Source organism: Stomoxys calcitrans, chromosome 1 (assembly GCF_963082655.1).
Source record: "Stomoxys calcitrans chromosome 1, idStoCalc2.1, whole genome shotgun sequence".
In the NCBI taxonomy this organism is placed as follows: Eukaryota; Metazoa; Arthropoda; class Insecta; order Diptera; family Muscidae; genus Stomoxys; species Stomoxys calcitrans.
Genome location: NC_081552.1, coordinates 67,600,832 through 67,625,039, shown reverse-complemented (window position 1 = coordinate 67,625,039; position 24,208 = coordinate 67,600,832). Strand labels below are relative to the sequence as shown.

Sequence of the window (24,208 nt, the reverse complement as noted above, 5' to 3'; positions counted from 1 at the left end):
TCAGAAACCTCGTTTTGCTTACGACCCATTTTGACAAAAACTATATTTTCAATGAAATTAAATATTTGCTGTCAAGGGCAAAGCCTCCTTTACTAAATAAAACAGAAAAGGGGGATTCCCAAATAATATTTGAATTTGACTTTGATGATAGCACATCAATGATGAATACTTTTTTTGTTCTGTTTTTGGTGTTATTATATAAAATTGCATTTTTTGCGCTAATTAAATTTATTTTTTGAATTTATTTTAAAACATATTACGAAAAATAAACTATTGCATAAAACTGCATTATTTGTTTACTTTAAATTTTCTTCAATTACCCAAAATAAGTGAATTTATTATCAATTTTGCTAATGATGAATACTTTTTTTGACCGCTGTATTTCTCCTACGCCGATGGCAAACTTGATGTCAATAAAACTTGAGTTTACTATTAATTTTTTTAAAAAAGCTACAAAGCGTTTATTTTGGATAATATAGATATTTAAATATTTCTCAAGTTTTCGTACTTCGATCATTTGTTGTTCATTGTTTTTCACTAAAGCTACATATATAAATTCTTAAATGTATCATTGATGAACGTAATAAGCCCAGCTACTAAACGCAAAAGTAATTGCTAAAGAATTCAATTCTTTACCATGTTATACGAAATTTTTTATATTGTAATATTATAGTTGTTTTTACAAAAAAAAAATGTCGTTTTTATGCTTTTTTTTAATATTTTCTCAAATTTTAGGTGTATTTTGTAAAGTCACGATTTGTGTTTTGTTTATTTAAAGCCTCAGCCGAACGATCATCAATATCGGCATTGGCGGCTGTGGCACCTCCTTGAGCTTGGTTTTCCAGAAGCTGTGGGAGGGAGGTGAAGAAAATATAATAACATAGCAAGAATTTGAATAAAATATCTTTACCTTTGCCCTCAAACGCTTAATGCTACGCAATCTTTCCAACCAATTGGAAGCATAAGGATTTTTTGTTTTTAAACTTTGATAGACATTGGAGGCCAACTGAAATATAAGTAAAATTTTTAGAAATTTGTAGTTTATCCCAACCAAGTACTTACATTTGCATGCAAAGCCAGTTGTCTGGCCAATAAAGGGGCACTTTTATCGGAAACAATTTTCGGTCCTGGGTGATAAACAAATGTTGCTATTTCGGGGCGAACTTTTACATAAATTCGATTGGTATTCAACTCCAAAGGTTCCACAATCACGCAGGCATAGTTGAATTGACCCTTTGAAAAAAAAAATACATTCAATCTCTAAGGAATGATGCTCTTTTTAACTTACCGATATTGTATTGAGATTGTATTCCTCCCCACTTTCGTTATAAATGATGTTTACATAATCATTGCCAATATGCTTCTTCTTCTCGTTGCAATTTGGATCGCTGGTCAATTTTGTAGGCATCAAAGTGGCCACATGGAAAGTAACCTGAAAGAGGGGAGAAACATGTTAAAAAACATCCAATCAGTTTCAACGAATCAATGTATACCCTCCACCATCGGGTATACTTACTTTGCCATTCCATTTCTATGTCTTCGAAATATTGGTCTAAGAGCCTATAAAGTACATACATTATTGACATTGATATAGAGAACAAGATGGACCGAGGAGGCACTTTCACTTTGAGAGTGTGGTCCCACCCGCCAAGTCATGCCTATAAAGAAGTCCAGAATGACAACTCGACTATGCGCCTGAAGAAAATCCAGGCACAGAAAAAGGGCGATACAAAAGATGTTCGACCTTCTTCATTTCCTCCTCGTCATCAAACACCCTGCAGAAATATTCCTCTCCCCGCGGCCAGCGCGACATGAGAGACCAGACGATGCAATAATCAGTCAGGACTCCTATTAGCAGTCCGATCATTTACGGACGATTGTACGATCACAGCTTCGGGCACCCATCATTTGCGGACGATTGTACAATCACAGCTTCGGTCACCCTCTTTGATAATATATGCGTGAGGTTAAACCACTACCATTCTGATCTTTACGTTTATTCGGCAGCCAGAAATTTGAAGACATCCGAAGCACTTCCAGGGGATAAAGATCCTACCCGTGCGAATGCACAACTATGAGCTGTCTAAGCAGTTGTTGTAGAAGTTTGTTGTGTTCTATCTTTAGTCTGTTTGATTCTGTTGAGTGTCAAGACCCAGGAAATCTGAGACCAAGATGGGGTGCGTCCACAGGGATCTGGGTCAGAGTCGAGTGGGTCTGGCTGGGAAGTTAAACAGGTGAGGTGTATCGTGTAGTCCCTGGTTACAATCGGAAAATACACGTCGGTATCAATCCTTGCTCTGTAGCAGTTGAAACGGCTGCATGCAGGAACGGAATTGAGTCAGAACTACTCTGGTTTGCCGGGGGAGGTCAATTTCTTCAGGCGCAATGGGAGGCGGTCGTTCTCCAAGGACTACATTCACCTGATAACTATTTACCGCATCTGCTACCGTGTCTGCATGAATGTTGTCTAGACCTGCTTGATATGCCGTTTGTCTAGAGGTTCTCTCTTGTAGCGCTGAATCTCACGCTATACATCATGTAAATAGATCTACCTTAAGGCTTCTGGGCGGTGGATATATATCCACAAGATTATGATTTGGATGATCTCTGTGATAACAGCCCAAAAGGTATTGCTTAGATAGCATGTAATTATATCTTCGCACTGGTAGGATCTTTGACTCCTGATGGAGGTGGTCCATATAAGAACTGAGAAGACAGCCCGTCGCAGTTCGGAGGGCGGCATTCTGACAGATCTGAATATTTTTCCACTGCGTGTCACAGAGCTGACGAGACCACCCTGGCCAATTGCTTTGTACGTGGTGGAAGTGCTGCTGGCAAGTGACTTGAGGACCTTGTTTCTACTTTTGACTCTATCGCAAAGTGCTGTGGCATGTGGGGAGAATGTATATGAGCTGGCAAATGTGACGCCAAGTATTTTGGGACACTTGATGGTCGGAATCATTTCTCCACCGACCATCGCAGTCAGCTCGGCATTCACCACACGTATTGAGCAATGTGGCTGAAGATTTGGTGGCGGATATCTTTAAATGTCTTGCAGCGAAAAATGAGGTAAGTTCGTTGAGGTAGACGTTCAACCTATCGCAGATGTCAACAATGTGGGGGGAGGGGGGCTGATGTTATGATCCTACAATCGTCTGGAGGGGGTGGAATAGAGGATAGGTAGAGGTTAAACAGTGCCGGAGATATCACCCCGCCTTGGGGAACTCCTTGTTTCACTCTAAGGTGCTTGTTATACCTAAATTCCACAAATGATTGGCGACCACACAGATAATAAGTCGGGGCCCAACGCCTTAGATGATTTGGCGCCACGGATGACATTCGTAACTTCGTCCACGGTAAATTGTGATGGCTGTCCATTGGCTCGGAGACCACGGACACGACGAATGGCTCTTCTACTTGCCCTGTCACTCTCGGGATGCGCAATAAATTGACGGTTGAACAACCTGGCGCATCTCTTCGGATCAGTCACGGTTACGTCACTAAAAGTGACTGAGGTCCTGCAATCCCGTCTACCGGGGTCCGAGAGAGACTTAACAGTAGACCACAGCTTGCCTAAACCGGTGCCTAAGTTACATTGCTCCAAGTGTTCCAGCCACAAATTCCGCTTATGTTCGTTGACTACCCTGTTTATTTTCAGATTCATCTCGCTGATTCTGGGGTTAGTGGGGTCCGTACAACGAATCCCATCACGCTCGTCTTCGAGTACCACTGCCTCTCTGAAGCCAGCCCAATCGGCCTTCTTCTGATTGATAAACGTCCGGCGCTCAGAGGTTTTGAAATCGTGTTGTCGCTCGATGGTGAGAATTATGGGGAGGTGGTCTGACCCCAAAGAGATGACGGCTTGTCAGGATACGATTGTACGCTTGGCCATTAATTGGGGCACAGCTACCAACCGGCGGTGTGTACACGTTGTATTGCTCTATCTCGGCAGTACCGGACCTGACTGCTATCCCCATACACTTCATGTAGGGGTCGGGGGGGTCACATAGTCCGACGACGAGGACGCAGAAGACGACGACGACGCTTCTGACCCACTGCTATCTGTGTTCCCACAACACCTTGAAATGTACCCACATGCACCGGTTACACCTAACCGAGCGATGATGAAGACGGTTTTGGCAAACCGAACTTTTCAATTCCGGCACGGACTGGAAGCGTGAAAAAAGACGAACACGTACATCGAGGCGGCAGTCCTTGCCGATAAGGGATTCCATCGGGTCAATCCGGTGCGTACAACCGGCTGCCATGGGATTGCAGTAGTTATGGGCTGCGTGGCCGTCGCCTTCAATCCCCACTGCGTGGTTTTGAAAAACTTCTTATTCAATTTCCACCACCTCTACGAGTCTGGGATCCTCGTGTTTAGCTGCGACCGCTGCACCAAATCCCCACGGCGTCGAATAAGCTAAGAGGTGCGTACCTACAAAAGGTGTGCGACCGTCATCAGCTCCTCACCTCAGACCGTTTATAAATCCGCCTCAAAGGGGTTATGCTTCCTCAGCACCAGTATAAGTGACATCCTAATGCGAAAAAAAACTCGAGAACAAGGCTTTGTCCACTTGGCAACTCCCGGCGTCAGCCCCTCCGCATTCGCTCGGTTGTCGTAGAAAACGTCAACCCTATCAAAAAGCTTTCACAGGAAAGGGTTCGCGGAACCGCAATCATTCAGTGCCGCTTGACTATCCTGTTGACGTATATCGTAGAAAGTATATAGTACGATCGGTCAGCCTCTCTTGCATCGCAATCGTGTTCGGGAAATCACCAATATCTCAGCCACCACCACCAATATGACTACCAAACTCCAAGGTACTTAAATCAACTCCTGCCTTCTATTCACTTCCAATCTGGAGCCATCCTGTTATGCAGAAAATTATGCTTTCATCGCAGAGCTTCGTTAACAGGGAAGGATCCTATGTTAAATAGTCCACTACGATGCATATACTATGCCGTCACTCTGCATCACCAGCGCCCGACACAGGCATAAATATTGAGCTCCAATTTGTGTAGTGTTCATTGCTGTCATGAGAAACGTAGCTGCGAGCTACCGGGCGCGTCCACAGGTTGCGAATAGTGAAATGTGACTGGCGTGGCAGCTACTCGTCTGCCACGCCAGTCACGAACAATCAGCGGTATAGAGCGGAGAGTCTCAGTGAGAGGTCGGGCGGCACCGGCTCTTGCACAAATACTGAGTGTCTATGATGCTCGATATGACAAGGCGAATTATTAGCGCCTTTAAATAACCAATGACCACCCTGTTCCAGCGGCGATCGGTTCTTCGAACCGGAACGAGCTTGCTCACCTGCTTGACGAGGATCGACCCCTCAACATGAATATGTGGCTTCAACAACCAGCCCAACAGAATGGTACTTGCCGCATACTTTGCAAAGGCATTAAAGATGGGATTCGAAGATGGCATTCCACGATTCCCTCGGGGACGCGGTACCTTGTTCCCGATCATTTTGCAGATGGCACAGTTGCACACAGCTTGATGCCCGACCAGTTATCCATAGTTCAAAAACGACCCAATCACCGCCGTACATATCCAGTGCACCCATTCGGGGCCTAGGCCTTCAACTCCAACCTATCGAGTTGCGACAGATGTAGAGCGCATTTAGTCCTTTTTGATGGAAAATTCTTTTCCAATTCAGTTTCTGGCCAAGAATCACACCCATATATTTGGACTTTGGATATAGCCGCAGCTCCACTCATCTAGGTTACTTTCCTGGAATCCGAAGAAAACGACAGCTCTACCTACTCCATTACGGGTCCCTCCCCCTTACTCTAATTTTCAGAAACGCCAGAACTCGGAGATGGGTGGTGCGATTTAAGCGAAATTTTGTGTGCTTTCATATAGACCCTAAAAATAAAAATTTGGTATCCAAATTTCGGATGGGGTACCTAGGGGGGCTGCCCCAACCTAAAACCTACCAAACATATATTTAGGCCAATCATGACAATATGGGACTCAAATGAAAGGTTTTTAGGATAAGAAAACGTGTCTGATATCCAATTGTCGGACCAAGTGTTAGGGGGACCACCCCAAGCCCCAAAACATTCCTAAATGGGACATATTTACCGACCACGGCAATATGGGACTCAAATGAAAGGTATTTGAGAGTAGAATACGAATCTGATATCCAAATATGGGACCACGTTTCTGGGGGTCCACCCCTTTTCTAAAGCACCCACCAACCTGGACTTATTTACTGACCATGGGAATATGGGGCTTAAATAAAAGGTATTTGAATGTAGAATACGAATCTGATATCCATATATTTGGGGGGCCGCCTCCCACCAAAAACAACCCCCAAAGGGGTCAAATTTACGACCATAGCAATATGGGGCTCAAAGGAAAGGTCTTTGGGAGTAAAGCACGACTTTGATGTCAATATTCGGAAAAAGTGTCCCACCCCCACAACACCACCCAAATAGTAAGTATTTTCTGACTATTGCAATATGAGGCTTAAATAAGAGGGTTTTTAAAGGGGAACACGAATCTAATATATACTTTCAAGGCCAACTCACTGAGTGGCCGCCAATCCCGCAAAACACCCCCCAAGCCGGTAATTTTTTCCCAACTATGGAAATATGGGGCTCAAATTAAAGGTATGTGGGAGCAGACCACGTATCTGATATCAAAATTAGGGGCCGACTGTCTAGCGGACATCCTACCACCATAACAATCCCCAAATAGGACGTATTTGCTCACCAAGATAATTTGGGTCCTAAAGAGAGTGGAGCTAAATATTCAAAGTTTTTAGGGCCAGTACCCCAAACCGGACATATTTGCTGACTTTTGCAATAAGGAGTTTAAATGAGATTAGAAAACGGATTTGATATCCAATTTTGAGGGAATGGCAATATGGGGTTCAAATAAATGATATATAGATATATGAGAATAGAGCACGTTGCTGATGTATTTTCCGGGCTAAGTGTTTGGGGGACCACCCCAATCCCCAAAACACCCCTTAATCGGGCATATTTACCGACCATTTTCTGGGCGTCTACCCCTTTCCCAAAATACCGCACAAACAGCAATTTTTTACTGACCATCGCAATATAGGGGTTAAAAAAAGGTATTTGGGAGTAGAATACGAATCCAAAACACCCCCAAAGGGAAAAAATTTTTCGACCATGCCAATATGTGGCTCAAATGAAAGGCATTTGAGATTAGAAAACGAATTTGATTACCTATTTTGGGGCCATGTGTTTGGGGCACGCCTCATTGCGTAAACTCCTCTTAAGCCAATGGCAATATGAGGTTTAAATAAATGGTATTTGAGAGAAGAGCACGATGCTGATATTTTTTCAGGGCCAAGTATCTGGGGGACCACCTCTCTCCCGAAAACACCACTAAATCAGTCATCATGAGAATATCGGGCTGAAATGAAGTATTTTAAGAATGGAGTACACCTTACATCCAAACTTAAATTCGTAGACCAATAAAGATCATATGGGATTCATATAAAGGCACTTATATTGTTAAACTCTTAGTCAAGTTAGCATGGTATTTCACTAAAAGATCTTCGAAAATGAGGCAATAAATTGGTAATTTTTCATTAAATTTCGATGAAATTTGGCACATTGAGTTCTGGTAGATCCCTACCCATATCTTTGAAGTGTGGTTCAAATAGGACTATATTTGATATAGCTATAGCTAGCTATATACATATAGATATAGCTGCCCTATAGACCATCCGCCCGATATCCTGATATATGGTATTGAGGCCATAAAAGGTCCATTTATTACCCAAATTCCATGAAATTTGGCACAGTGTGTTCTGGTAGACCCCTACCCATTCCTGTCGAATATGGTCCAGATCAGACCATATTTGACTAAAGCTGCCATATAGACCGATCTACCGATATAGAGTATTGAACCCATAAAATAAGCATTTTTCATCCGATTTTGATGAAATTTGAAACAATGCGTTTTGTTACCCGTCTAAACCTTTTTGTTCGGCCAGATCGGACCATATTTGGATATAGCTGCTATATAGACCGATTTCCCGATATAGAGTAATGAACTCATAGAAGGAGCATTTTTCATCCGGTTTTAATGAAATTTGAAACAGTGTGTTTTGGTACCCCTCTTAACCTTTTTTTTTTTTAATATCGTCCAGATCGGACCATACTTGTATATAACTGCCATATACACCGATCTCCCGATATAGAGTATTGAGCTCATACAAGGAGCACTTTTCTTTCGATTTTGATGAAATTGGAAACATTGCGTTAGGATACCCCTATAAACCTTTTTGTTGAATATCGTCCAGATCGGAACATATTTGGATATAGCTGCCATATAGACCGATCTCCCGATATAGAGTATTGACCTCATAAAATGACAATTTTTCATCCGATTTTGATGAAATTTGAAACAGTGAGTTAGATAGACCTCTACATCTTTGTGTCGAACTTCGTCCAAATCGGATGTTTTGTTATTTCGCTCCGCAAGAATTGTTATGTAACTCGTAATAGGTAATTATTTTCGGAAAAAAAATTTAAGTCACTCAAGGATAGCTACGATAGTGTTATCTATTAGGTGGTTGACGATTGGCGTCTGTTTCCAGTGGAGCGGCAGGTCTAGAGCCCGGGAGTAGGCTTAGAATGGACTCCATAGATCCAACAGCTGTGGTGATGGTATCAGACCGAAGCATGTTGCCTGCTACTGAAACCTCGACTGGTGGAGCGGCTGCTCCAGGCTCTACTAGCCGACAGACGACTGGTCAGAAGAGGCTTTTGACGAAGGCACATGTGAGTCTTAAGGAAATGGCCGAACCTATTCTACCTTCGCATGCCTATCATTTGCCTAGGTCATCGGCCTTCCCCGGCAAACCAACAACGAATGATCCTAAGACTCTCATTTATAAGGAGAGAGACTACCTTAATTGGGCTCGGGGGTTCGCTGCACTACTACACGTCTAAATTCGGAAACTGCATCGCAGTCAGCCAAAAGGCTGCGGTCACCTGGAGGGCATCCCATGCCTATAAAAACTAGGGCGAACAATAGGAAGATGGGTCCAAGAACCTTTGATAATGTCGCTAGGGACAGTTTGGTGATGGCAGTTGTCGACAAGGGAGAAGAACAGGGCTGCATACTTAGGAATAATTGGAGAGGGATAGTCAATAGACTGTCATCAGTATACTCCGATGTTTTTGCGGTATTTCCTGAAGGTCTATAGAAGCGATGGGTTTGGAGAATCAGGAGACGACTCAGCAGTTGTTGCTGAACACTTGTCTGGGGAACTATCGACCACATCGCTAGTGTCAGGCCGATTGCAGGAGACTGAAAATTCCCCTGCCATGATCGGAAAAGGAGGGGAAGGTATCAAAACGGGTAATACCACAGGAACAGAGGTCGGGTGACAAGCCCCGTGTGGGTGGGCCATCCGGTTGGACTAGGGTCAAGGTGTACGCAAGCGGGAAGGACGGAACTCAAAAAGTACTTCGACATCAACAGCTAGCGAAGCATCTAAGGAGGAATCGTCCACACCGCCAGTGTCCTGAGGAAGAGTGGTTTCACGGCTTTCTCACCTGCCCATATATGCGTACGGAAGCTCATCATGACAAGATCTAACGAATCTTGTGTGGAAGAACTTCTGGCGGAATTAAAAGACGAGGCTAACGCAACCGTGGTGGAAGTTCTGAATCCTTACTAAGGTCCGGTTTCTGCAGATAAATCTCCACTATTGTAAGGCCGCTTCGGCGGCACTAAATGCCCTCCTGATGGCAGGGGGATTTGACGTGGTTCTTATCCAGGAATTATGGGTGTGTGGAGGAACGGTTGGTGGACTTAGAATTCCGGGATTTAAAGGTACGGGGAATGCGAGACACAGAGCCTGTATGCTTGCAAAGAGCAGTCTAAATGTTTTTTTTTTCGTCGCTAAGCACTGAAGATTCAGTGACGATACCGCTGATTGTCCGCCACTGCCATAGTAGCTATTTCGTATGGAGCATTCCACTATCCGCAACCTGTGGACGCAGATAAGCTTTTCGTGACAGCAATGAACACCAAACAGATTGGAGCTTAATGTGCCGGGTGTATGCTTTATGGTGTTGCGGTCTGGTGGACGGCGCTTCAAAATTTCCCCTACTGCTCAATAGTAAATCGGTTTCAAAAGATGGCTTGTTTGTGCATCACAGCCACACTGAGGACGACACCATCTGATGCACTTTAATACTACATCCAATGCCCCTAGACATTGTAGCTAGACCAATTGCTGCGACCACTGCCGTGAGGCTAGGGAAGTTTTCTCTTTGGTCATGTAGCGGCTACGGCCACAGTTTTATCCTTGATAGAATGTCCGATGTTACAGGCAGTGTGGACTACACCCTACTGAGCTGCTTTTTGATAAAAGGTACTGTACATCTATTCCTGATAGAACCGATTGGATCTACAATATCCCTGGGAACAGAAGTCACATAGACTTCTTACGGATGGTTCCAAACTAGACGACCAGATGGGCTTTGGGGTGTACTCTAAAGATCTAGTCATATCGAAAAGGTTACCCGACCACTGCAGTGTGTATCAAGCGGAGATCCTTGCAATCAAGGAATTGGTGGAATGGCTAAGATATAATGTCATAACGACTATTGCCATAAATATCTCTTCAGACAGCCATGCATCAGAACGTATTTCTGAACACAAAAATCGCCGTCGACTGCCGCAGGTCTCTCAACAAAATGGCTGAACAGCTCAAAATTCACCTTTTCAGGGGCCCACAGAGATATCCCAGGGAATCCTAAGCCGACGAGCTTGCGAGACTAGAAACTACCTTACACATTCCAGGAAAACTGGAATCTGTGGATAGGCCTCTAGCGACATGTTAGCTAAGTTTTCAGGACCAGGCCAGAAGGACAGCGTGTGATAGATGGTCACGAAGAGGGGGCTGTGAGCTTTCCAAAACTATGTGGCCTAATCTAGACTTGAAGAGGTCTACCTCTTTGCTGTCACTGACAAGGACAGACATCTCAGTCATTGTGACCCTCATGACAGGTCATTGTCTAATCGGAAAAAATGCTGGCAGACTGAAGGTTGCCAGCAAAGCTTTTGCAGAAGCTGTGAGGATATCGAATAAGAAGAGACTATATAACATGTTCTGTTTGTGTGTCCCGCACTGGCAGTCAGAAGAAGTTCCACTTGAGGTTCTTATTTCTTTGAGAATCTTACTGATTTAGTGGATGTGAACATCCGCAAGTTGTTGAGCTTTTTAAAGCGATCTAGATGGTTTAACGGAACTAGAAGGCATCTTCCTTCCTCTGTTCCTGTGGTATCACAATGGACGAAAGCGAGTTTGATGGCGTCTAAGCAAGTTTGATGGCTGCCACATAAACTTAACCTAACCTACAGCCATTTAAATCGATACCCAGGTATAATATACGCAAAACGGGAAAACTTCGTATTGAAAATTGAAAAGGAAGCACACAAGCTCTTAAAGAATATTTGGTCCTTGTGATTTTTTCTTTTATTTTGAATTTGTTCTTTAATGACTTACCTGTACAATATCATCTTTCCATACATAGGTAAATTTTCCATCCGCACCACCTGTGTCCAATGTTATAAACAAATTGTTTTGTGCAGCCTCCTTCAAACTGACCAGAGTTCCCATCCCCCTTAAGAATTCCACATAGCGTGTGCTACCATGAGAATTGCGCAGTATTTCCACAACATTGTTACACTGACCTTGGCCCACATACAAAACACCTATCTTATGCGTCTCAAATGGTGGCGCCAAATCCAGCAAAGTAATCGCACTCATTTGCTCCGGCGGTACTTTAATGGGTGTATCCGTCACTTGTGCATGGCCGGTGTGATAGAGTTGCATAAAGACAAAACTGGGATTTATGCAAAGTTTTGAATTCAGTTGGGGCTTACTATTGCCAAATCTAGAGAAGGAGTTCGCTGTAGGCCTTGACTTGCCATTATTAACCTCTCGCACTACCGAAATGGTTTTTGAACGACCACGCATTTCGCCATTGTAGTCGTTGTTCTGGTTACTTACTCCAGAAGCGGAGGAGCCCATGTTTACACTATTACCACCACTGCTGGATTTGGCCAGCCCTTGATGGGCGCCAAATGAGGTAGATTTTACAGCCGGAGCATGGCCTTTTTCCATACGCGGGGAGTGTTGTGGTGCTGGGGATAGAGGAGGTTTGTTTACCACCTTGTCATCGGGATTAGTTACAGCGCCGCCTGACTTTAGTGATGTTGATGACGTCGATTGTTGAACTGGTATATGGCCAATGGGGGACTTTTGACTAACATCATCTGCAGATAGTTGTTTTGGTGGCAAAGTTCCCGACTCTGGAGCTTTAAGCGTGGTATCACTTGCTTCCAAATTCTGAGGCGGTGTGGAGCCTGCAATCTCTTCGGGAATAGCTTCGCAACTAACTTTACTGTATTGTACCGCCTTCTTTTTCTGTTGCAACTGCTGCTGTTGTTGTTGTGGTTGGTTTGCATCCAACGTACACTCGACTGGCTCTGTGGGTTCTTGGGCCAAAGGTGCCGGTTTATTGGCCAAGAATGTATTACGCCAACTGGAGCTCATTTCAGGACTTGAATTAACTCTACGCACCGGCTTGCGAGCGCGCATTTCTTCTCCTTCTATGTTAACATAGTCCTCATCAGCTTCGCCATCACTCACACTGCTGCAGAGAGCCTCCTTGCCTCGTTTTCCAGAAGAGGTTTTCTTGGGAATATCTATGGCAGCGGTTCCAGCGGCTGCTGCTACCGTCACCGCCGACGATGAGATCTCCTCTTGCCTTAGCAAGGGTCTTGTCTTGGAAGTCGATCTGGTACGAGTCTCTTCCAAAGGTTTATTAACAATCACTTCCTGTTTTGGAATTTCCACAGGAATGGGAGTTGGTTCTTTAATCTCTGCGCTTATATTCATGTCCATCAAATTTTCCACTTGTAGAAAGTCGGGTCCAAAGACACCACCCTGGGAAGTGGGCAAGAATAGAGAGACCATACTGCTAAAGGGTACATCATAGCCAAAACATTCATTGGAAATGGGATTTTGTATGCGGGTTATCCATGATATATTTCCAGTGGGGCGACGAATGAAGATCTCTGCCCAAGCAGTGCAGGAACGCACGCATACTGGCGAAGCACAAATACTGGACGAAGACAATGAATTGCCCAGCAGAGATGCACAACTGCCGCCCACGCCCAAGTCGGTGCTCCCAGCCTCTGGATTCGATCCTCTGCGGGATAAAGCCTCCAAAGAAGCTGTAGAACTGTTAGAAGTTTGTCTTTGAGTAGTGTGCGAAGTGGAGGAAGATGATGAAGTCAAATCTGTACTGCCTGCCGACTCATTTCCACTACTGTGTTGCAGTGAAACTTTAGTATAGCGATGTTCGTACGTTGGTGCCACTGCCTGGATTGGCTGATTGATTTCCGGTGAGAGAGGGCTAGTGCCGGGATTAGTATCGGTGCTGGCCTTGGGGCTTAGAGTATAAGCTTTACCCAATTGAGAGCATCTATCACATAGACCAGTGCGAGTTGGAACCGAAGGGCACCCCGAAGTAGTGATGGTTACTAAATTATGTCCCACCAGCCAGGTTTGTGAATGACCATCTTTGAGTAGATGTTCTACAGCAGGAAGGCTGTGAGAGAGACTTTCGTTAGGGACCATCGTGAATGATTTATTTTAAAATGAAACTTACCGTTTGGGCAATGCCGAGCAGGGAGAGAAGGTATGCCTAGCCAGAAAATCAATACAAGTCTCAGCCAATTCAGCATGAAATGATTTCAAGCTGGCATTTAGTAGGGGACGCATCTCCGAATCATTGCGTCCCATAGCTGAGGTATTGCGGCTACCACGTTCGGTTAAACTTGTGCTGCGTTTACGATTCGACGAGTCTTCATTCAGGCTGTTCAAGTCTTGACGCGGTATATTGCGCGATAATTTATTAATGTCCTCATACAACATGCTGGCATTGGATTGAATGCTCTGGAAGAGAAAAAATCAATATAAAAAAATATTAAATGCATGGCATTTTTCGCACAAGGAAAAATACAAAGCAAACTCAAACTTCTCCTTGTCATCAACCACCCTGAAGAAACCCGCCTTTCCGCGACTTGAAATACCTGACATTTCAATGATTAGTCTGGATGTTCGAGTTCGTGCTTCTTCAGCTGCAGGATAAATGAAGCCATGTTTCGCTTTCGTCACCCACAGCATCCGCGCCAACCTCATTCGGACGATGATCATAAAAAACGTACACTACACGAATATGGTTTCACAGGGAAGCCTTCACTGCTTCCTTGGCATGATCTGCTCTCAACATTGATCCATTTCTGGCCACCTCGTCCGCCACCTTGTTCCCAGAACTCAGAGTGAGGCCAGACGCCAGAGTCTTCATTGCCGCCTGACTGACCACAAATATTGTGCCAGTTTGATCGGGCAGCCGCGTCGGCATCGAAATCGTCTCCAGTGCCTTCAAGACAGCGAAGATCTCCATATGAAAGACGCTACACCCGTGCAGAAACCTTTATGATTCCCTAATTCCAAGAAACTCAATAAAGACTGCATACAGAAGGTTCCGAGAAGGGCAGGTTACCTATCCGTTAACTAGGAATGGAGCATAAATCATAACGCTTCGCCACATCGTCATTCCACTGCAAAACATAATCATGTCCAAAATTTGAGGGGCACGAGGTTCCTGACTCCCTCAGTCTTAAGGCAATATTCGTTGCCACACACCTAATGTTCAGGTGCAAAGGCCTAAGATCGAATGTGGCATTAAGCAGCACCGCCGCTGTTCCTGATACTTTCCCGATCATCCTGTAGTAGGCACAGTAATCCAGAGCAGAGCGCATTCAGTTTCCCTCTTGACCCCAGCTTTTTCCTCCTGTTGAATTGTACTAGGTAGACCTTTCAGGTTTTATGCCAAACCCGTTAGCTCTCGCCCATCCAAACAGGCCCGGCAAGGAATAGCTGTGGGCACCACACAGGCCGGAACATTGAGGTCCGATCTGTGTGGTGTTCATTGAGCGCACACAGATTGCGGATAGTGGAATGCTCCACACGGAGTAGCTGCACCGGCAGTCGCGGACAATCAGCGGCATCGAGCGGAGTGTCTCAGTGAGAGGTCGGGCGGCTCCAGCAAATACTGAGTACCTATGATGCTCGATATGACAAGGCGAGTTATTGGCGCTTTAAACAACCAATGGCCTTCCTGTTTTCGCGGCGATCGGTCCTTTGGACCGGAACGAGCTTACTCACCTACGAGGATCGCCAACTCCACATGAAAAAGGGGCTACAAGAACAACAAACAGCTTCCTCAACCCTCCCTGGACTAGGTCTGTAATTGTATAGCGACCCATTATGATGATGACGTCATCCGCGTAGGCGACTAAATCCCCCCTCTCCTTCTCGAAAGACTTGAGAGAGAGAACTAGACGACACAAAGATAAGACAAAACCCCTTCGTGTTCCTTGATTATCCGTGCCAACGGCAATGTGCCGCTTTGGTTCCCGTTGAACAAACAAAATAAACTCTCTAACTCCACCAGGGACCTCATTCTGTCTATTTTTTGCCACAGACTGGTATCCTCGGTCGAACTGTTTCTATTTGCAGGAGTATCCAACAGTCCAGATCTGGTCTACAGTCTAGGACAGAAGTCTTCTTCTCCCTGACAGGGACAGATTACAGACAATATCCTTATTCCGCCACGACTGCGGCTGATTCACGAGCTCTAGCCATAGCACTCATCTCCTTTACATTACACGCCTTCGTTTTTTAAAGATTTTCTTGACAGGTACCCCTGTTGTTGTTGTATCCACGTTCGCTGAATTAACCCTGGTTTTCATAGGTAGATCTTTATCGTCATCTGCAATTGGTGGTGGGCTCCCAACAAGGGCTATATTCGGCTATGATGCAGTCACATTGGCGACAGTTTCTTGTTGAATATTGTGCAGGCCGTTTCTGTAGAAGGAGGATGTAAATGGATCAGTGATATGTTGTCGGATCGCGTCACTAAATATCTAGCTACTCCTGATATGTCTCGGGTTCTAGCTCAATTAGTTCCATCTTCGAGTGATTTTCTTGGTGGCAGCTCAGGAAGTGCTGCTAAAAGTGCATAAGGAAATTCATCATGACAAGATCAAACGAATCTTGTGAGGATAAGAGATAACGCAACCATGGTGGAAATTCTGAATCCTGATTTTGGTCCGGTTTCTCCCACAATTGTAAGGCCGATTCGGTGGCACTAAAGGTCCTTCTGAAGGCAGGAGGATTTGACGTGGTTCTTATCCAGGAACCATGAGTGTGTGGAGGAATGGTTCGTGGACTAATAGCCTGTTTGAGGATGTCCAACAATGATCCAGACGGACAAACAACAATCGTTCGAAATCGAATCTTTTTCGGTTTGTCGAATTCAATTTTTCGTCTGCACATGCATACGTAAGTCAAAATTTTCATTTTCACATGCTTACGATTTCTCCTAATCTACTACCAATTTGTATGTACGATTGTGTCTTTATCTCAATCTCAATCACATACACAAGTTCAAAACATTATTAACGTAAAAAACGTGATCTGTGTAATAAAAAACAAATGGAATCATCCATTGGCGTTTACTTTTTTGGCGGGTGAGGAGGAGCCCAACATTCTGCGAAGTTCCCCGGCGGGGGTTACCTATTACCATCACAAAGGGTGGAACTTTGATCTGCAAACTGTGCGGTGTTCATCGTTGTCACGAGAAACTTAGCTGCGAGCTACCGGGTGCTTCCACAGGTTGCGGATAGTGCAGTGCTCCATACGGAGTAGCTGCAACTACATTCGCGGAAAATCAGCGGTATCGAGTTAAGAGTATTAATGAGAAGCTATACGGTACCGGCTCTGGCATAAATACTGAGTACCAATGATACTCGATATGACAATCCGAGTTTTTGGCGCCGCGGCGATGCCGAAACGAACTTGCTCAACAACCTTGAGGCACAAAGGAACAATTTTTACTTTTTCCAAATTTTTTGCCTGTTAGGGCGAGATCATTAAATTTTACAATTTTTGTTTATTTCTCTTTCGAGACGAGCTCAATGATCGGAAATGCAAATGGAAAAGGAAAGTCAAAGATAGCAACACACACCAACCACTATGGGACGCGTTTCGTCTTTGGTTAGAAGACTTTTCAACCATATTAGGTGTAATGGCTTTAAGGGCCGTGCGTTGGTATGTTGTATTTGAATCGTATTAATAGCGAAAACGCATCTATGATACAATTACCACATTAACCAAGCTCGACAAGCCTGCTTATTAGCTGTACTTTTCCCAATGCATATATTTTTGTGTAATGACAGAAATTCTATCTGTATCAAATTACACTTTTTCCGTACTACTCATGATTTTGTTCATCTGTTGGAAGCTATATTGATGGCTTCGAACGCTAAGACAACGCTGTTGTTCCGTGTGGCCTGGTTCTGACGAATTTTTCGTTTTTCAAGTTTTTTTGCCTGTTAGGGCGAGATCATTAAATTTTACAATTTTTGTTTGTTTCTCCTTTGGAGCTCCTAGAAGCTCTAATTTATGTCAAAATTTTGGCCTCTTATTGTATAGAATCATAGAATCCGTGGAAGGCATCTAAGGATCTTAAATGTTAATATATGTATAATTTTATAAAATCAATGGCTTTTTACTTTCTACTTTTTCTAAAAAATATCGCGCCCGAAAGCAAATTATCAAGTGACTAGTTTTGACATTTGCCTCGCATTGTTGACAACTGCTACGATATGAATGCACCCATTTTTGTATGGGAATGCTTTTTGTTTGGCTTGTCGTTCGATAAAATCTTTGTTTAAAATGAGAAACACAAACCCAAATCATTGTTTTTTCGTTTTTTTCGAACGATTGCTTTCGACGTCTACAAACATGCTATAAGAACTCCGGTATTTAAACTACTCAAAGGTACGGGGAATGGGAGACACAGAGCCTGTATTCTTGCAAAAAGTAGCCCAAATGTTTTCTTCGTCCGTCGCTAAACACTGAAGATTCAGTAGTAGCCAGCCTTAAAAGATTCCGCCTTCAAGCCTTAAGTTGCTGGTTAAAGTCGCTTCTACAACGAAAAAGAGCCTCATTGCATTAGCATTACTTCCATATCAGGAAGTGATGGATGGAGTCCTTCATCGGCAGTGTACAACAACAACCAGATATGGGGAAGTTCCATTTGGCGGGTTTTGGAGGTAGCGCGGCCCCCTAGATATCCCACCCAAATAAGGATACCAAATTTATGTTTTTGAGTAATTACAAACAAACTAAATTTCTCTAAATCGCCCACCCATTTTCGAGATCTGGCGTTTTTGAAAATAGGGTAAGGATGTTAAAGTTTGGATGTTAGATCTACTTCATTCTCTTGGTTTTGGTGGTGAATTGGAGTAGCCAAACCCTTTGCACCGAAAGTGGATATCAGATTCATACTCTGCTCCCAAAAAACCACATTTAAGCTACATATTGCTATAGTCGGTTTATATGTATGGTTTAGGGGGAGTTTATGATGTAAGACGTCCCTGAAACACTTGTCCATAAAAGATATACCAGATTTGAGCCCCTTTTTGCCATAATCCACAAATATGTAGTTTAAGGGGTATGTAGAGTGAGCGGATACCTATGCACTTAGTCCAGGAAAAATATCACCATCGTGCTCTACTCTCAAATTTTTTTTATTTGAGCCCCAATTGTCATTGGTTTAGGGGGAGTTTATGGGGTGAGATGACCCCCAAACACTTGGCCTCAAAATTGGATATCAAATTCATTTTCTACTATCAAATACTTATTATTTGAGCCCCTTATTGCCATAGTAGGCAAACATGGCCGGTTTGAAGGGAGTTTAGGGGGCGACTCTGAAATAATATCAGCATCGTGCTAGAGCACGATTTTATTTAACCCTATAATGTCAAGCATTTTGAAGGTGGCTATCAAGATATTCAGGGCTACGGGTCTCGTTCAGATACATACTAATTAATTTTTGTTTTGTTTTGGTTATCTACATTCAAAATCATATTTCAAAGCTACCACTTGGGATACCACATTTTTAAAGATCCGGGTAAAAAGTGTACTCTACTACCAATGACTTTTTATTGCTGTCATATTCTATCGTGGTCGGCCTTCATATATTATTTTTAATTCCTTTTTTTTTTTTGAGTAGGATAGGGGTAGGGGGATTGCCCTCTAAAACATCCTTTCATTTGAGTCGTCCTACTTGACAGTTTGATGTTGTTTTTATTGGGAGGAGAGGGTCGCTCCTCCCGACGCTAAGACCCAAAAGACAAATTCGCGATATACATGTCCAGCTGAAGGGCAGGACGGCTGCACGTGACCCAGATTCTTGAATTGTTATATCAACATTAGATTAGAACTATACTGACATTGACTTTTTTAATTCACATATTATCCCGCTACACGTTCGATTGAAGGCTATTTAGTGGGTGGGCCAGTCCCAGACTCTATCCCAAATATGTATTCCAGATTCACAGTCAACTCCCAAAGACCTTTCATTTGAAACCAATTTTGTGACGTCGGACATTCATGCTCGTTTAAGGGGTTTTGGGGTTGGGGAGGCCCAGGAGGAGTAGACACCTTGGACCTAAGTCTTATAACAGATGTGTACTCAACTTCCAAACAACATTCATTTGATATCCATATATTCCTAATTGACAAATAAGCCCTACTGGGGGGTTTTGGTGGGTGGGGAGACGCCTCAGATACCAAAGAATAAATTTTTATATCAGATTCTTACTCTTCTTTTAAATACCTTTCATTTGACATCCCTATTGTCCCAGTATGCCCTGCGGGGAGTTTTTGGGGATGGCGGCCCCCCGAGCACTTTGGGCGAAATTTGTATGCCAAGTTCGAACTCTACTCTTAAATATCTTTCATTTGATACTCATATTGTTCCAATCGGTAAACATGTCCGTCTGGGTGGGTTTGATACCCCTATTGTCCCAATCGGTAAACATGTCCGTCCGGTGGGTTTTGGGATAGGTTATTTGAAAAATTGTATACCCCAGGTTATTTGAAAATTGTATTCCAATTTCGTGTTTTTGGGGTACCATAAGGTGGCATACAAAAGTTCGCTTAAATTGGTGCACGCATCTCTGAGATCTGGCGTTTTTCAAAATTGCGGTATGGGGGAGGGTCCGCCCACGCCTTCCGATATCAAAAAAAGTAGTACCCTATTTCCACGGGGGCCCAAGCTCTACCATCTTTTGGGGTGACCCACGAAACACTTAGTCCCACATGGATATCACATTCGCTTTTTACTCTCAAATACCTATAATTTGGTTCCCATATTGTAGTGATTGGTCTATAAATCCATTTGGCGGATTTTTGGGGATGAGTGGCCCTCCTGGACACCCCACCTCAGATTCTGATACCAAATTTTTGATTCTAGGTTAATGTAAGCGTCCCAACAAAATTTCGCTTAAATCGCCCTGCTCATCTTCGAGATCTGGTGTTTTTGAAAATTAATGTTAAGGCCCGTCTTAGAGTGAGAAAGTTAAAAACTAATACCGCAAACAACCGCAACTACATCATAACGAAGATAAATGCTGTTGATCAATTTTGACCACTCTGCCCACTTTCTGTTAATGTTGGCTTCTCCAAATTAGCGCCATTTACTGGCTGTTTTCAATTCGATCAATTAAATCCATTTTAAAACAGCCTTTGCAAACAGCCAGTAGATTGCGCTAACTTAAATGTTAGTGCTACTACTCGCTTGGAGTGGCTTAACGCCTATATCATTGATCATCATGTGGTAGTTGTCCATAAATGATCCTATTAAATAGTCATCATTTAGTATTTCTTTAAATCAAATCAAATTGTCATATTAAACGATTTTATGTGGTAAAGAACTATTTTGCCAGTCTATATATTTGGTGCAAACAGCCAGATGATGCTAACTTAAATGTTAGTGCTACTACTCGCTTGGAGTGGCTTAACGTCTATAACATTGATCATCATGTGGTAGTTGTCCATAAATGACTATATGACTACCTATTAAATAGTCATCATTTAGTCTTTCTTTAAATCAAATCCAATTACCATATTAAACGATTTTCTGTGGCAAAGAACTAATTTGCCAGTCTATATATTTGTTGCGGTGGCAATAGTTCTTACTATTAAACCATGAACAAAAAAGTGTTACCCAGCAGAATGTCGTTTGGTCTTGTCTATCGATCAGCTACAAATGGATGCAACCTTAACGTAAAGGTTTGCAACTCCTCCTATAACACTGAACGCCATAATTTTTGGGGTATGGGGGCCTCCATTTATTTGTGTCCCCACATATAAATTAAATCACAGTGTTCTGTTAGGTCATTATGATTGATCGACTGCATTGGGGTGAGGTGATTCGCTAGATATATGTGCAGAATGAAGATATCAGGTTCGTAGTCCACAACCTTATATCTTTAATTTAACCCCATATTGTCATGGTTGGTATATACAGCCGTTTGGTGGAGGGTGTCTATATGAGGGTTGTGTGCCACACTCCATCTGCCACTTGAGCACATATTTGAATTACGCACTCTACATATCTATTATTTGATGTATATATCTATATATTAGATCCCCCATTGTTTTAATTGGTCCAATAATCTATTGGAGACGATTTTGGGAGGTAAAACGCCACCCAAATTCTTGGACACAAAGTTTAATGTCATATTTGTAACTCCCGAATACCTTTCATTTGAGTCTTATAAAGCTATGATCAAGTAAAATTTCCATTGGGGGCCTTTTGGGGTGGGACGAGCCGCAAATACTTAGACATAATTTTTTATTTCATATTCGTAATCTTCTCCCGAATGCCTTTCATTTGAGTCCCATATTGATATGTACGTCCAAAATGTTTCTTTAGGGTATTTTTGGGGTTGGAGTGGCCCCTGGGTTCCTTGGACCTATCTTTTTATGCCATTTTTGTATTCTACTCCCCGATACCTTTCATTTGATACCCGTATTGTCCCGATCGGTCGACCTTGATTTTAGGTGGTGTTTTTGGGGGTAAGGGGGGAGGGTCCGACCCTTCCAGTATCAACAAATTATATAGCCTATTCCTCCTTCCTGAACAAATTCGTAATCTACTCCCGAATACCTTTCATTCGAGTTCCATGTTGTCATTATCGTCCAATATGCCTATTTGAAGGCGTTTTGGGGTCGGGGCAGCCCCCTAGGTACTTGGATCTAAATTTTGATATCAAATTTGTGTTCTACTCCTTTTGGGTGGTACTTTGGGATAGCCTCCCTCTTATCCCAAAGTACCACCCAAAAATAAAAATGGACCGATCGGGGCAATATCCGCCCTCATTGAGATATCAAAAAATTATATAACCTATTGCTCCTTCCGAACCAATCCCCGCAATCTGTGAAAATAGGAAAGAAATCGGTTCAGCCGTATTTGAGTCTATACGGAACAAACAAATTAACAAACCCATAAATTTTGGAAATCTGATTAATATGTGGTTTTTGGTGTTAACAATTAGTAATATATAACATATGTGAGAGTTATTAATATTATTGTTCATTGTTTTCACCCAACCCCTCCTGTTTCAAATTTCAACGAAATCGGATGAAAAATGCTCTTTTTATAGGCTCAATACTCCATTTTGGGAGATCGGTCTATATGGCAGCTATATCCAAATATGGTCCGACCTGCATCACATTCGACAAAAGAGTGTAGAGGTCAACAAAAATCCATTGTTTCAAATTTCATCGAAATGGGAAGAAAATGGTTTTTTTTAATGGGCCCAATGGGAGATGGGTTTATATGGCAGCTATAACCAAATATGGTCCAATTTGGGTCACATTCATGAAAAAGGTGTAGGGGTCCACAAAAACTCACTGTTCCAAATTTCATCGAATTAGGAAAAATGCTCCTTTTATGGGCTCAATATTCTACACATGAACGATATGTTGGGTGTGAGTGCAACCAAAACACAAGGAGTAAGAGTAAACTCAAATTCATAACTACTTTCCAAAAGTAGACAAAAATAAGGAGCAAAACACGATGCTGTTTGTTCTAAAAATAGACCAATTGTATTTGTTTACCTTTAACCGCGCACATTATAAGCAAGTGGTTGGCTGAGTTGGTAGCGCACCTGACTAGCAAACGAGATGGCCCATGTTCACCCACTGGCGGCAAAAAGTAAAGGTAGCACTAATATTGAAAGAACGGTACAAAATAAGAGTTTTATAAACAACAACAACATTTTAATTGTAAGAAAAACATGATTTTTTTTAATTTAAAATCCGATTATATATAATTGGATCTGTTTATATCTAGGACAAATTGAGATACAATTGTATCAGATTGTATAACCATTTTTCGGATCCAATTATATCTGGTCCCAGATAAAATTGGATCTGACTATACCATCTTTTTCTACTCGGGTGTGTTTATTTACCAACCTGGGTTTAACACCAGACTTGCACATGCAATTTTAATTCCACAGGCATTGTATGGACTGAAAGTTGTTTCTGGTTTCTTTGAATATAACTTACTAAAGATCAGGCGAATTTTAAACAGTATTGTTCGATTTGTATATAATGTTCGGATTTGTGAACATATATCAGAATTTGTTGCTAAATTTTTTGGAACAGCTTTATGGTTTGCAGGGTTTTATATTTGTTTATAAGTAATCAGGAGTGGTATGCCACTTCCACTTTGCACTTTATTCCACTTTTCACGGTCGAATAGAAATACGCAGGTAAGAATACCTCGAATTCATAGAGCTGTGTTTGAAAGATCCTTTATCGTTCGTGTTGCTAGGTGTTGGAATGCCTTACCTGTGGAACTTCGAATATTTTCCCATTTCAACAATGTTTTCCGACTAAAAATTCGTAGCCATTTTACGGCTATTTAAAATTTATAGGTTATATTGTTTTTTTTTTTTGTTTTGTTATTAACTTAAAATTTTTTATAAATTTTTATTCAACTCTTTGCTAGAATTTATATTATTATACCCACCACCATAGGATGGGGGTATACTAATCTAGTCATTCCGTTTTTAACAACTTGAAATATTCGTCTAAGATCCCATAAAGTTTATATATTCTTAATCGTCTCGACGTTCTGAGGCGATCTAGCCTTTTCCGTCCGTCTGTCGAAATCACGATAGCGGTCGAACGCGTAAAGCTTGCCGCTTGCAATTTTGCACAGATACTTTATATTGATCTAAGTCGTTGGGGAATGC

General features: G+C 42.6%; 1 protein-coding gene across 1 annotated transcript in view; it reads right to left on the bottom strand.

Moving 5' to 3' along the window:
• Nucleotides 1–432: 432 nt before the first annotated feature.
• LOC106093055 (tuberin) overlaps nt 433–24,208 on the bottom strand; it is a 121,279-nt gene continuing 97,503 nt past the window's right edge. The window contains exons 11-16 of the mRNA XM_059362508.1: nt 13,690–13,976; nt 11,517–13,629; nt 1,289–1,432; nt 1,063–1,233; nt 911–1,006; nt 433–848 (exon numbers count right to left, since the gene is read on the bottom strand). Of these exons, the coding sequence (XP_059218491.1) occupies nt 732–848; nt 911–1,006; nt 1,063–1,233; nt 1,289–1,432; nt 11,517–13,629; nt 13,690–13,976 (2,928 nt within the window). The 3' untranslated portion in view covers nt 433–731. The remainder of the gene's footprint in view (nt 849–910; nt 1,007–1,062; nt 1,234–1,288; nt 1,433–11,516; nt 13,630–13,689; nt 13,977–24,208) is intronic.